We start from the raw sequence: 14433 nt of genomic DNA, 5'->3' as shown, positions 1-14433 counted from the left end.
ATCCCAGCTACTTGGGAGGCGGAGTCCGGAAGTGGCTTGAGCCCAGAGTTTGAGGCCAGCCTGGGCTGTCTGTCTATGTTTTTTATTTTTTTGAGACAAAGTCTTGCTATTAGTTCAGGCTAGTCTTGAACTCATGATGATCCTCCTCCTCAGCCTCCCACGTTCTGGGATTACAGGAGTGCACCACCATGCCCGGCCATCAAAATAAAATTTTTAAAACGGTTGAAGGTAAACCTTTGTAATAGAGCACTTGCCTACCATATACCAGGCCCTGGGTTCTGCCCCCAGCACTGCAAAACAAAAATGTAAAATGTCTTTTACTTAGACGCTTTTTAGAGAGGGGCAGTCTGTTTTTAAAAAACATGACATGCCTGTGATTCTCCATTTGAAGTGGACAGTTGCATAGTGTCAGTATTGTTCACTGACCTTTGTTGTGTAAATACCACTCCAGTTGATTTTGTAGTGGTTTTTTTTTGTACTGGGGATCAAACTGGGGTCTTTGCGCTTGCGCAGCAGGTGGCGAAACCACTGAGCTAAATCCGCGGCCCGATTTTGTAGTTTTTTAAAGGGCCTCACATATGTGAGAGACGTGCCCCACCCCAGGCCCTTCATCCATCCATCACAGAACATCAGCGCCCCCCAGCCCTGCTCCTGGCCCTAGTCACTGATGGCCTCGAGCCTGGGTTGGCCAGCATGGATCCCGCACTGGCACTGACCCACAGCAGGGCCTGGGACTGCTGCTCAGGGTGACCCCTTCAGCGTGTGTGCACCCTGGAGCCAGGCTCAAACTGTCCATTTTTTAGTTTAAAGTTTTTCCTATGGACCTTTTTCTCTGCTTTGCTGTCACTGCAGGTGCAGAAGAACTGGAAGCCTGGTGTTCAGGCCCGTGGCTTCAGCTTGAACTTGCTGGCTTAAGTGGGAGGCTGCTTTTTCAGTCAGTACTGGGACTTGAACCCAGGGAGCACTGAGTTCTATCCCTAGTCCTTTTTTTAAATTTTTTTTTTTTTTTTTTGGTACCGGGGATCGAACTTGGGACCTTGCGCTTGTGAGGCAGACGCCGGAACCACTGAGCTAAATCCCTGGCCCTTTTTTTAAAATTTTTGAGACAGGGTCTCACTTAAGTTGCCCAGGCTGGACTCAGGCTTATGGCCCTGCCTCTGCCTCCTGTGTAGCTGGGACTGTGTAAGCACCAGTGTGCCTGGCTGGTGGACAGTTGCTTAGAGTCACTTTGAGTACAGAGGGACTGAGCCTGGAGACCCACTGCATGGCTTCAGCCTGAGTGCACTTTCAGGGCAGGAGGCTCCCAGGTAGTCCTTTTCTGTATGGTCCTGGGGTTGAATCCAGCGCCTCTACACAGCGCCATCCCCAGTCTGTCTAGTTTCACGTTGAGGCGGGGTCTCCCTGAGTTGCTCTTGGGGTCTATGCTGGGGTCACTTCCCATCTCTGAGCAGAGCCTGGTGGGCCCCAGTCTCCCTTGGAGCACCTGCGAGCTGTTCTTGTTGCTAAAGGTAGGAATTAGACAGTTGGACCTGATAAAGTGTCAGCAGGCCCAGGAAGGGAGTCACGGCAACAGGTCCAAGACCCTGAGGAATGTGCTTACTGTGTGTCACAGATATATACAGTAAAAGTACCAACAGTACATTATTCAGAACCCTGGCCAGGGCACTACTCTGAGAGGTGGTACCGTGCTGGCCCTCCAAGGGTGTCCAACTGGGCCACCAGAGGCCCATAGTATGTTCACAATACTACATGCAAAAGGAGCATCATGTGTTGAGGGAGGCTGAGGCAGGAGGATCCCAAGTTCAAATACTGCCTGGGCAACTTAGCAAGACTATCTGAAGGTTAAAGAATAGAAAGGGCTGGGATCATAGCTCAGTGGTAGAGCACCCTTGGTTTGATCCCTAGTACTGCCAAATACATAACCCATCTTTTATAAATTTGTTAGGTGTCCATTTAAAGTCTGAATAGGGCTGGGGATTTCGCTCAGTGGCACCGCACCTGCCTCGCAAGTGCAAGGTCCTAAGTTTGATCCCTGGTACCAAAAAACATAAAGTCTGAATAGATAATTGCCTTATGAGTACAAAGTCACTAATCTGAAGGTTAGTAAAGGTGCAGCTCTAAGTGGCATTAATGTGATTTTTGCTTCATGACCCAGCTGTTCGCTAAGCATTACTTTGAAATACAAATGTAGCCAAAACTTGGGGTGGAGCTGGGAGCCGGGGTCTGGTGTGCTCTGTGATTTGTCTGTGGCTCTTTGGTAATCTCTGAAGTTTGGGTTATTTTTAGCTCTCTCTGTTCAGGTGTGTTCACCCTCAGCTCTTTGTCTTTCAGGGCTGGGCTCATGTCTGTGTGTCCGTTCAGGGATACATCTTCCCAGCTGCCCATGACAGGTGTCAAGCTAGAAATGGCTTCTGAGATTGTAAACCTCACGGCCTTTCTGCCCCGTCCTGGGTGTCTCACAGCCTCACCTGATCACGAGGACCAGTGCGATTCTCCTGGAGACGTGGGCTCTGGGGGCCCCTGAACTCTTGTTTCATTCTCTTGTTGCTCGGTGGGAATGGAAAGAGCTGACCGTCTCAGAATTTCTGCCTCCTGGGAATGAATGCTGGCTGCAGGCCCCCGGCCCTTCTTTCTCCATGACTGGGTGTTGAACCTCAGGCCTTCTGATTCTCTAGCCAGCCTCCCCTCCTTTCTAAAAAATTTTTGACCCAAAAAAAAAAAAAAAAATTTTTTTTGAGATGGGCCTGATTTGCCCAAGCTACATCTGAACTTGTGGCTCTCCGTCTCAGCCTTCCAGAGAGCTGGCATTACAGGTTGCACCGGCTCGAGTTTGTTTCTTGATACACTGACTTGGAAGCTACAACTTAAAAACTTGGTGTTGCATACTGCAGCTGGTCTACCCAGCCTTCAGTGATTGAGCGTAAAGCTCTTTGCATAGTGATCTAAGATACCACTGGTCAGAGGGCATGGTGGTGCCCACCTGTGATCCCAGCACCCTGGGAGGCTGAGCCAGGAGGATCACAGATTTCAGCCAAACCAGGCATGGTGCCGCATGCTTGTAATCCTAGCACCTGGGAGGCTGAGGCAGGAGGATCACTGCAAGTTCGAGGCCAGCCTGGACTACATAGTGAATTCCAGACTACCCTGACCTGCACGGCGAGACTTGTCTCAAAAAAAAAAGGCCCAGCCTGACAACTGAGCAACTTAGTGAGACTGTCTCAAAATTTAAAAAGGGCTGGGAACGTAGCTTAGTGTGAAGGCTGGGGTTCCATTCGAGAGGGGAGGGGGATGCCACCTGTCTTTCATCTCTTGTTCAGACATCAGGAAGGCCTCCCCCAGCCTGCCTAGTCCCCACTGTGCTGGCCTCTCCCTCCCTGGCTGGTCCCACTGCTGGAGCCAGGGGTGTCATGGGGCCAGTGTTGTCGCCCACTGACCCTCACACCGTGAGCAGCAGTCACTGGAAGAACTGGTTTCTCTCTCAGGGCCCACCCTGGGGCAGGGCTTTGATGTTCGACTCACAGGATGGCAGGAGGCCTTCCCTCAGGGCACTTGTTGGGGGCAGGTGGCCGGCTTTTGTCACTTCCTTATCCCCTCCTGGAAGACGGGCTCTGTTCGGGTGCTAGCTGGAGTCTGACCTGGAGGAGGTTGCACGGGGACACTGTCAGGCACTGTGGTGTCAAGGGAGGACTTGGGGCTCAGGACTGAGAGGGAGAGCACTTGGGATGGGGCCTCTGGCTGGGGTGGCTGCTCTGGTGTCCCAGTGGCTGGCCACAGCCCTGCTGCCCTTGGCAGGGCCTGTCCTATGACTTGACCAGCTGCATCATCTTGCAGTGGTCACCACACCCCTCTTTCAGTTGAGCCCACAACTCTCTTGCTTGCTGCAGACCCCAGGCCCCACTGTCGGTGGCTGCATTGTGATCTCGGGCCCTGTCCCATGGGCACTGCCGACTCACCATCCACGGAGGCCCCACTGCCCTCCTGCTCCCATCCACTGAAACAAGGACTCCTGGGTGTCTCAGGCATCTGCAGGGACACCCCAAGAAGCACTGTGGTCTGTCTTGTGTGTGGAGGGCACGTGTCCCCCACATGATGTGCCCTGCTGCAGAGCTGTGTGGGTCCATTCAGAGGTGCACAGCCTGAGCTGTGTCATCAGCATCCTTGGCACTGCCTGGTGCTGAAGGCTGGAGCGGAGCTTCCCGGGGTGGCAGGTCACCCTTGCTCCTCACTCCCCTGTGCCTCCTCAGCTCGGCCTCATTGACGCTCAGCTCACAGTTCAGCATCTGCACCACTGGGTCCTGGGTTGCACCAGGACTTTAACACTGAGCTACATCCATAGCCACCCCCATACCCCCCCCCTTTTTTTTTTGGTACAGGGGATTGAACTCTGGTTCTTGCGCTTTTGAAGCGGGCGGCGAAACCACTGAGCTAAATCCTCGCTGCCCCCCCATTTTTTTTTTAAACAGTCCCCAAGTCTGAACTCAAACTTGTGACCCTCCTGCCTCATCCTCCTACAGTGCTGGGATTGCACATGAGAGCCACCACGCTCAGCCTTCTAGTCTTCTGTTTCCTTTAAAGGCTCTGGCTCCTCTTGGGGACCCCTTGGCTATTTGAGGCCTCCAGACTTGGCCCATCCCTGTCCACCTCAGCCCCAGTGCTCCCTACATGGGCTGTTGGGACTGGTCTGAGTGGCCAGTGGTCCTGCAGATGTCCCTGCTTGGCAAGACCCTTTAGACAGCGGAGGGGCCAGGGAGGGCTCCCCCCTGCCCGCTCAGCAGCCCGCTGTCTGGCTGTCTGTCCTGTAGGTGCTTTGTGCTTTTAAAATTTTTGCAGTTACCTCTGAAAACTGGTTTTGGTGAGAACTGGTTTGGGTGGTTATCTTTAAACCATGAAATAACTAGAGTCTCCTAGGGGAGGAGAGCCATCTGTGCCCTTTTATTTCCTGGCCTCACAGTGTTTTTAGCCAGTCCCCCAGGCCCCGGTCCGAACCCACAGACCTGCAGGCCACTGCTTTGCTCAATCCCTTGTGCTTGAGTGGAAGCAGCCTTGCAGCCTCCTGCTGTGACACGCGTTGATCTGGGTCAGACCTGCATGTGACTTGGTGTGGAGACCAGCTCCTTATCCAGGAGGGTTTCTTAAGCAGCTGGCTTATGATTGTCTTAGCCAGGGTCAACTTCCTTTCTTTTTTTGGTTTTGTTTTGAAGCTTTGTATGCTTTATGATGCTAGCCACAAACTGGGGTTAGAGGGCTGAATATTTGAAAAAACACAGACTAGAGATGCAGTAGTTCCCACTGCTTTCTTTCCCCTTTTTCGTGGTGCTGGGGATCGAACCTGGGCCTTGTGCCTCTTGGGCAAGGTCTCTGCCACTGAGCTACACAGCCCTCTCCAAGTCTCACTGTTCCCAGGCCGGCCTTGATCTCAGGCTCAAATGAACTTCCTGTTCTGGTTCAAATCTTAATCTGACAGTGTAGTGTGATGCTTTTATATTTGTAAACAAAACAAAAACTATTTTATAGTCTGGTTACTTCAGTTTAATCTTCAGGAGGACACAGTGGTCAGGAACAGGCACCCGTCCCAAGAGTGGTCACAGTCACTGCTAGGCAGGTGCCCCGCCCTGGTGCTGCTTAGTCTGAGGTCTGCAACAGGCACCCCTGGTGTGCCTGGCACGGTCCAGTGCTGAATGGACACGGCCCCTTCCTGCACGGCGTTGCTGGTCTCACTGGAGACCCTCTGTTGGCACAGAGGCCCCTAGCTGGCACCTGTACCATCTGCCTTGCTGTTGCCACCACCTCCGGGTTCCTGAGCAGGAGGCAGTAGGTGAAGTGTCCTAGGACCTCTGCCTGTTCACTTTATCCAGGACCGCCTGGGAACCACGCACAGTGGGCACATCCGTAATCCAAGCTGCTTGGGAGGCTGAGGATTGTGTTTGAAGCCAGCCTGGTCTATACAATGAGACAACCAAAACTGAGGTTGGTAGCGCATACCTGTAATCCCAGCAGCTGGGAAGCTGAGGCAGGAGGATCACTGAGTTCAAGACTACCCTGGGCTACATGGCCAGCCTGAACTACATAGTGAGACCTCATCTCAAAAAACCAACCCCCCACAAAAATGTAATAAAAGGGGCTAGGGATGTAGCTCAGTGGTAGAGTATCCTTGGATTTGATCCCAGAGTTTGGGGGTGGGGGGAGCATCACAATTCCTAAATGTGAGGCTGAGGGTGTAGCTCATGTCCAAGGCTCCATGTCTGATCCCCAGCATCCAAACAATTCCTGAGTAGCTGGTCTTTCCCCTAAAGTAGGATCAATAAGATGCTTGGCCCCAAATTGTCCATAGAGACTCAGATGAGCCCTTAGGCCATGGGGTGCCCCCTGGAGAAGGGAGCCCTTCTCTGCACCCTTAGGCTGTGGCCTGTGGAGATCCAAGGGTAGTGGTGCTGGTGCTGCTTCACAGAGCTCAGCCAGACGGCCAGGCCTTGTCACCCCCACAGTCCCTTCTCAGCTGGACCACAGCTTCTCCCTCCTGGGCCCTGTCATGATTTTCATGCTGCAGGTTTCCCGGGCCTTCCTGCTCCTGGAGCTCCCTTTTGGAAGCAGTGGGTTTCCAGAGTTTTTTCTGCTCTTTGCTGGGGTGCCTTTGGACTCTGTTTCCAGGTACCTTCGTGCCGAAGGCTCCTTTCAGAGGGAGCAGGCACTGCCCTTGGACATGATTGGCTGCCAAAGGTCAGCACGGCGGAGCTTTGGAGGGCTGCTTGGGTCTGTTTCAGAGAGGGCAGCGAGAGAAGGGAGCAGGGTGGCAACACCACTTCCGGGTTAATAAACAAAAGCTGCTCCCTAAGGCTCCTTAACGCTGGCCCCCAGCTATACGCAGAATGGAATCTTGCATATGTTGGACAGAAATAAGAGAATCAAGCCTCGGCCAGAAAGGTTCCAGAACTGCAAAGACCTGTTTGACCTGATCCTGACCTGTGAGGAGAGGGTCTACGACCAGGTGGTGGAAGGTGAGCCCCATGCAGCTATGCTCAGGAATCGCCGGAGGCTGCCTGCCAGCCAGGGATGGGGAGGGCATAGCATGAGAACAGAGGCCCGTGCCGAACTGTCCAGCTGCCTGGTGCTGGGGTCCTGGATGGCGAGCACGGGCCCCTGGGAGGTGGGCAGGCAGGCAGGGCTCTGCGGCCAGCTCTGCCCTGTATGAAGCTGAGAGGTGTGGGCTGTGCTGTGGGCACAAGTGCTACTCCTGCCATGTGAGGCCTCAGCCCAGGACAGACTGGACACCAAGGGTGGCCTTACCTTGAGCTTGATGTCCACCTAGGCCTTGAGTTCAGCCTTTGTCATGTAGGTGGCTCATCAGGAAGTCCCCAGCCTGGTCACATGTGCATTCCTCAGTTAGGTTACCAAACCAGCAACAGCTGAGCCCAGCCAGGGGCAGGTGGGGCCACATGTGGGACTCCTGCAGCCTTGTTCTAGAGCCATCGATGTCTTTGTCACTTTGTCCCAATCAGATCTGAATTCCAGAGAACAGGAGACCTGCCAGCCAGTACATGTGGTCAATGTGGACATTCAGGACAACCACGAGGAGGCCACCCTCGGGGCCTTCCTCATCTGCGAGCTCTGCCAGTGTGTGAGTACTGGGATGCCTGGATGGGACAGCCCGAGGTCACCCTCCTGTGCTGCAGAGGCTGACAGTTGCGTGCAGTGCTGTGCACACCTTTGGCTCAAGAACCGCCTGGCACTTGTGTTCATGTGATGGTGGTTGTGTGAGGATGGCCCTGTCTGTCCCCTGAGGTGGACCGGCAGCCCCAAGCACAGCCAGCAGGGCAGGTGGCAGCCCATGCCGAGGCAGAGTCAGACAGACATCTGCCCGGAGGGGCCTTGGCATCCTTCTGCATGTCCGTGGCACATGTCCTCTGCCCCTCGGACTTATCCAGAAGTGACCTAAGGCCCGGGCCTTCTCCACTTCCCCTTGGGCTGTGGCACCATGCCATGTTCTGTGCTGCGACCTTGGGATCTGTTGAGGTCAGCTGCCTGTGCGTGACAGTGGTGGGGACTGGCTTAGCAGGGGTCACAGATGAGTAGCGCGGGCTGGTGCTGGGTGGGACCCAGGCTCCCGCCCTACCAGCCCGGCTTTGGCTGCCTGCCAGCCTCCCAATCCAGTGTGGCTGCTGAAGCTTGGACAGTGGTGCTCGGGCCCCCTTGCTGAGCGGGCCAACGGCGGCCAGTGAGGCTGGGAACCGGGGTGGGGGGCAGGTGCGATCAGGAGCCGCCTCCCCTCTGCCCCAGGAGTTGCCCACCAGGGACCTCTGGCAGTGCGGCAGCGACTGTGGTTCTTAAGACCCAGGGGAGGCCCTGCCGCCGGGCCCTGCAGCGCCTTCCGCGAGGTGGAGAGAACTCGGCTCTGGCTCCTTCTGCGGGATTCTGGAGGCCGGGGCGAGCGAGCGGGAGGGCCTGTGTCTGCTGAAGGGCGCTCAGGGCGTGCTCTCCCCAGATCCAGCACACGGAGGACATGGAGAACGAGATCGACGAGCTGCTGCAGGAGTTCGAGGAGAAGAGCGGCCGGGCCTTCCTGCACACCGTGTGCTTCTACTGAGCCGCAGCCGGCCTTCCCGAAGGCTGCCCCTGCCCCGTGCAGGTTAGCCCCGGTGCCTGTCACCGCAGCACTGCACGTGGAGAACGAGAGGCAGACTGCCCGATCGTCCTCACCCACCCCAGCCACAGGAAGGCGGTTTGTGCACGTGCCCTGCGCGTGTGCCTGTGGCCGGCGCCCAGCCCCTCCGCCCCGGCTGCAGATTGTGTGCATACCTGAGCGACGGAGAGGACCTGGAATTGCCCAATAAACAAGATGCTGCTAGTGGTCTTGCTTTGTCCTCAATCCCCCCAGTGGGTGACGGCCGAGGCTGGGGGGAGCCCGCCCCGTATATGGAGACCCCGCTTCCAAGCAGCCGGGCTGAGATCCCTGGCCCTCGGTGTCAGGCCCCTCGCTGACCCTCGCGGTGTCCCGAGGTACCGGAGGCGGAAGAGCTTCCGGGGACGCTGAGGGCCAGCTTGGCGGGCCCCTGTGCTGGCTGCAGGGTCCTCCGTCCCCATGAGCGGCGGGGCCGGGCCGCCTGACCTCAGTCCCGCGGACGTTGGAGACAGCGCCTTCCACACGGTGGGCCGACTCCCGGCAGGCTCGGGCCTCTGCACCCCGACCCCAGCCCTGCGCCTGCCCTTGGCCGCCTCTGGCCAAGCCGCTGGGTGGACTGCCTGGTCGGTGGGCACGCATCCTGGTGGAAGGAGAGCCGCTGCCTGCGCACGCCTAGCCGGGAGCGGAGGAGGAGCGGGAGGACCCCGCCGGCGCGGGGCGGGGCGGTGGCGAGGCCCCTCCCGGAGGCGGAGGCTGGCGGCGCAGGGCGGGGGAGGAGGAAGACACCGAGGCCGAGCGGAGCCGGGTCGGAGCTGGATCCCGGCGCACGGAGGGCGGAGCAGCAGGACCAGCGGCAGCGACCCCGAGCGAGCGCCCGTGCCCGCCCCCGGCCGTTCCCCAGCCTGCTCCGGGCCGGGGCTGTGGCGTTGCGCGTGCTGACCTCCGCGGAGGCGGCCGGGGCTCAGCATCGGGCCGGGGCCGGGGGGGCGCCGGGGCCGGGGGGCGGCGCTCCGGCCCGGCCCGGCCCCGCCCGATGTCCATGAGCGCGAACACCATGATCTTCATGGTTCTGGGGGCGTCGATCGTGATGGTGAGCGGAGGGGCTTCCCGCGCGCGCCCCCTGTTTTCGCCGCCTGCGCGCGCGCGCCTCCCCCTCCGCCGGCGCCTTGTTTACCGCCCCGTGCGGCCTGCTTGGTCCTCCCGGGTCCCTCCGGGAGCCCGCGATCCCTGCCCGATCCTCATCCCTGCCCGCGCGGCCTGCTTGGTGCTCCCCTCCCCGGTGCCCCGCGCCCCCTCCCTGGCCCTCTCTGCCCCGGCCCTCTCCCCCTGACCGGTCATGGGCTCTTCTAGGCCATCGCGTGTTTGATGGACATGAACGCGCTGCTGGACCGCTTCCACAACTACATCCTCCCGCACCTGCGGGGCGAAGACCGCGTCTGCCACTGCAACTGTGGCCGGTGAGTGCGCCCCGGCGCTGGGCACGACACGCGTGATCACACATGAGCGGCGGGCTGCGCAGACCAGGCTACCCGGCGCCTGGGGCCCGGCGCTGGGGGAGGGGTGTCTCCTGGGACGGGAGGCCTGCCGAGTCAGGACGCCAAGACTTCAGAGAAGGGGCCCTGGCCCCAGCCTGGAGGCCTGAAGGCAGCAGCCCAGGCGATCACCAGAAGGCCCAGCCCTGGTAGGGCCAGGCCTGGGGCAGCAGAGGCTGTGGGGCTCCTGTGCCACGGTCGGTGCTGTGGGCCCTGGCGGGCAGGTCCTGGTCACGGGCGTGGGCGGGCCCTACCTGGAGGGCACCGGGCAGACCCTAGAGTAGAGGAGGATCCCAGGCAGGAGTGGGGCTGGCTTGTTCAAGGTCACAGCACACCCCGCCACACCCACCGAGGATCTCCTGTCTCCCTGGCCATGCATGTCTGTACGTCCATGTACGAAATAAACATCTTCTCATGAGCCGCGCATGTGTGTACCGTCTGTGCAGAGACATGTGCGAACACACCCCACGCTCACAGGCATGCACTCAGCCCACAGAGGCCCTCGTGCAGCCTGAGGCCCGCTAGTGTGGCTCTGCCTTGGCCGTTGTCCCTGCTGGACGGGCGAGGAAGTGGACAGACGCGCCCAAGGTCACAGAGCGAGGCAGGGAGGCCCGAGCCCCAGAACGAGGCCCTCATCCCCACCCCGGCGCTGCGGCTTCAGGCTCTGTGCGCATGAAGGGACGCAGGTTTGCGGGCGTCAGGGCAGCTGCATGTCTCCTAGGTGTGTCACATGCCTGTGCTGCACATGTGTGTTCTAGAATGCAGGCGCTAGAGCGGTGAGGGTGTGTGCCCTCACATGCTGGGTGCAGCAGGCGTCCTCGGGGAGGCCACTCATCCCCAGCCCAGTGCAGTCTGTGCCCCGGCCCATAGCCTCAGTGCCCTCCCAGCAGGTGGGCACGCTCTGGGCCTACACTCAGCCCCCCGAATGTTAGGCACACACTTGACACGCGTGGGCTGCCCATGGTAGCACACTGAAGGGTCACCTGGGCAGAGTGTGTGTGCACAGGTGTGAGTACGCACTGAGCATGTGACCCGCATAGAAAAGCACCTGTGGAGTGGGGCTGAGCTGAGCTGCCTGTGTGTGCAGGGACGCAGAGAGCAGCACCTGCTCCAGGGCTCCTGCGTGTGTGTCTACATGTGTGTGCTTCGTGCACATTTCTCATATGGAGTTTCACCATACGGACTTGTATATTGGCAACATACATGTGTGTGCGAAGGGCGTGTGTAGGCCAGCAGCCAGCGCAGTGTGCAGGCAGTGGGAGTGTCGCCGTGCGGATGCCCCGCAGCATCACAGGTTTGCACGTGGGGTGTCTGTGAATGCACTGCGTGCACACATTGCCACAGCAGGCTACTCGTGCACCCACGTGTGCAGTGTGCACATGCGTGTGCCTTTTACATGCCTACACTTGGAGCTGTGTATGGAGGATTTGTTTGTAAACTGATGCTGAAGGACGCACGTCAGCTGGCAGCATCCATTCCATGCACACACATACATGCACATGACTCAACCTCAGCGAGGCTGGCTGTGCACAGGGCTGAGAATGTGCATCCATGTGTGACACAGGCCATGCTCGTGCTGGGAGCGTGTGCAGTGCATGGATGTGGGCCCTGGGCCCGTGTCCACTGTATACATGCTGTGTCCTGTGCATGTGGCTGGCGTGTATACACATGCATCAGGCCTCGGGTGGACACGTGTGGTATGTGCGCATAGGTAGGACACGTCTATGTCCCCACCAGACATGCGTGTGCACATAGCACATCCTACTTTTATCTGGAAGACCTGAGCCCCTAGCCAGCCCCAGGGGCCAGACATGGGTTAGGAGGAGGCCAGGGTCAGGGAGGAGTACTGCAGTGACCGGCCAGTGAGGTGTGCACAGGTCATGACCTTTGACCCAGACGACGAGAGGAGAACGGGTGGGGTGGCCTCGCCTTACAGCTGCCTGGGGCGGCTGCCTTGGGGTTGGACCTGGGGTCCCTGTGGTGGCCAGGGGTGTTGTGGGCGGTCCCGGCCCTGTTGGGAGTCCAGCTCAGCCAGCGCTGCGGCTCTTGGGACCACTGAGTCAGGAAGCCCTTCCTCTCCTGGGGCTGGTGCAGCCACAGCCGTGTGATAATCGAGTTTTCCATCAAGCGGGGTGGGAGTGCAGGCCCGTGAGGGGCCAGAGTATTGCAAGGTCAAGGCTGGCCTGAGCTACACAGCGAGTGCAAGGCCAGTCTGGACAGCACAGGGAGACCATCTCGGGGAACCCAACAACAGCAAACATATATTCTTTCTGTCATAACGATGGATGATCACTACTGATGAACTCACGACCAGGTAAGTAGCAGCTGCCAGGTGTCGGTCATAGTCTGTCCTCAGATCCTGGCCATGGCTGGCAGCCGAAGCCCCACGCGCCAAGCCTGCCATGCTATGCAGGGCCCTGGGAGGGCTGGAGTGCCAAGGCAGGGGCCCCTCTTCCCTGCCCTGCTGGCTTGGACTTGGGCTCAAGGACCCCAAGGTGTCCGTGTGGCCTGTGCTGGGCCCAGGACATCACCAAGGCAGCAGTGAGGGCCCACCTGGGACTTTCATTTTGGGCGCAGCCTCTCAGTGAGGGGCGTAGGTGCCACAGCTCCCCACACAGGGAAGAGGGAGAAGCAGCTTTGGGGAGCGGAGCTATTTTCAGCACGCATGAGAGGTGTCTGTGGATCCCACGTGCAGACGCAGGCAGCTGGAGCTTGGAGCAGGCGTGGGCACAGCAAGGAGGTGGCCAGAAGAGGGGCTGCCTGGCAGGAGAGCCCTACACGCCTTGCCCTGCTGGGGAGAGGACAGGATGGCTGGAGCATGGCCCGGGCACCCACAGCCGGCAGCACCCCTCCTGCCAGCCAGGCGTCCAGGTCTGCTGACATGTGGACCACTGCACCAGGGGCCACCCTCTCGGGGGAGATGCCTGGCCAGCTGTGGACATTGAGGGAGCTATGGGGCCACGGAAGGCCGACCAGGGCCTTGAATGTGCTGGTGGCCTGCACCTGGAGAGCCACCAGATGGGAGGCTGAGGCAGGCTGAGGCCCTGGGAGACCAGAGAGAGCCATGGTGGATGCCTGGACCAAGGAGAGGGCCCAGGACCTGCTCAACGTGGCCCTGGACCTCTGAGGCCTTGTCCATCCCAGGTGCAGCAAGGGCCAGGAGACACATGGTCTGTCAGCCCAGGGGGACGGGCCAGGGCCTCTGGCACAGCAGGGGCTCGGGGGCACAAAGTGAGGCCAGAGGCCCAGGCGGACGTGCTGCAGTGTGGACAGCTCAGTGGCAGGCGGGGGCCAGGCAGGGCTGGTGGCCTGGGCATTGGTGGGCACTGGCCCTGGGCCCAGGCTCCAGGCTCTCTCGCACAAGTGGAGCCCGCTCCTGAGCCCCGAGGTGCCCTGGGGACCTGTCCAGGGTGGGCAGAGAGGTGCCACCCACCCTGCCGCCCACAGGCACCACATCCACTATGTGATCCCGTACGACGGGGACCAGTCGGTGGTGGACGCGTCCGAGAACTACTTTGTGACGGACAATGTGACCAAGCAGGAGATAGACCTCATGCTGGGGCTGCTGCTGGGCTTCTGCATCAGCTGGTTCCTGGTGTGGATGGACGGCGTCCTGCACTGCGCCGTGCGTGCCTGGAGGGCCGGCCGGCGCTACGGTGAGTGCTCAGCTGCACCAGCCGCGGGGCGCCCCGCCCACCCGGCAGCTGACCACCCTGTCCCCCACAGATGGCTCGTGGACCTGGCTGCCCAAGCTGTGTAGCCTGCGAGAGCTGGGCCGGCGGCCGCACAGGCCCTTCGAGGAGGCCACGGGGAACATGGTGCACGTGAAGCAGAAACTCTACCACAACGGCCACCCCAGCCCACGGCACCTGTGAGCCGTGCACAGGACTCCCGGGGCCGCTGTGCGGATGAACAAGGGAGCTCGTGGACACCCAGCAGGCAGGACGGGACTGCGGCCTCGGGGCCAGGGTGTCCCAGACTGGGGCCAGCCGGGCTGTGGCTGCCGGGCATGTCCAGCAGAAGGTGCTGTCTCCTCTTCTTTTTATAAAGGGGTCGGGTGGGCGGGGTGGGACGGCTGCCAGCCTTGGCACAGGGGCCTGGCTCTCTCGCCCTGGAGGTGCTGGGCCACCGGTTGGGCCCTGGGGGGACAGGCCAGGGCAGGGCCGTGCCTGCCTGGGCCGCATCTGATTGAAGGCTGCCGTCAGCTTCCTGTGAAGTGGTGTCTGTCCATCTGTCCGTCCCTCAGGGTCTGGAGGGGAGGGAGGCGTGGGCCGCCGTCTGCGC

General features: G+C 59.6%; 2 protein-coding genes across 2 annotated transcripts in view; both read left to right on the top strand.

Annotated features, from left to right (window-relative positions):
• Ssu72 (SSU72 homolog, RNA polymerase II CTD phosphatase) overlaps positions 1 to 8842 on the top strand; it is a 30470-nt gene extending 21628 nt beyond the window's left edge. The window contains exons 3-5 of the mRNA XM_004863841.3: positions 6856 to 6995; positions 7497 to 7615; positions 8480 to 8842. Of these exons, the coding sequence (XP_004863898.1) occupies positions 6856 to 6995; positions 7497 to 7615; positions 8480 to 8581 (361 nt within the window). The 3' untranslated portion in view covers positions 8582 to 8842. The remainder of the gene's footprint in view (positions 1 to 6855; positions 6996 to 7496; positions 7616 to 8479) is intronic.
• Positions 8843 to 9123: 281 nt separating this feature from the next.
• Tmem240 (transmembrane protein 240) lies at positions 9124 to 14365 on the top strand. The gene is made up of 4 exons (XM_004863842.3): positions 9124 to 9707; positions 9968 to 10074; positions 13597 to 13805; positions 13876 to 14365. Exons 1-4 carry the CDS (start codon positions 9651 to 9653, stop codon positions 14022 to 14024), a joined length of 522 nt encoding a protein of 173 aa, XP_004863899.1. The 5' UTR covers positions 9124 to 9650; the 3' UTR covers positions 14025 to 14365.
• The last annotated feature ends 68 nt before the right edge of the window (positions 14366 to 14433 follow it).

This window comes from Heterocephalus glaber, unplaced genomic scaffold, assembly GCF_053883595.1.
Source record: "Heterocephalus glaber isolate CG9 unplaced genomic scaffold, H.glaber_assembly_v1.0 deba00001447, whole genome shotgun sequence".
NCBI lineage: Eukaryota > Metazoa > Chordata > Mammalia > Rodentia > Bathyergidae > Heterocephalus > Heterocephalus glaber.
Note: the sequence above shows the minus strand (reverse complement) of the source record. Positions and strands in the feature narration are given on the sequence as shown.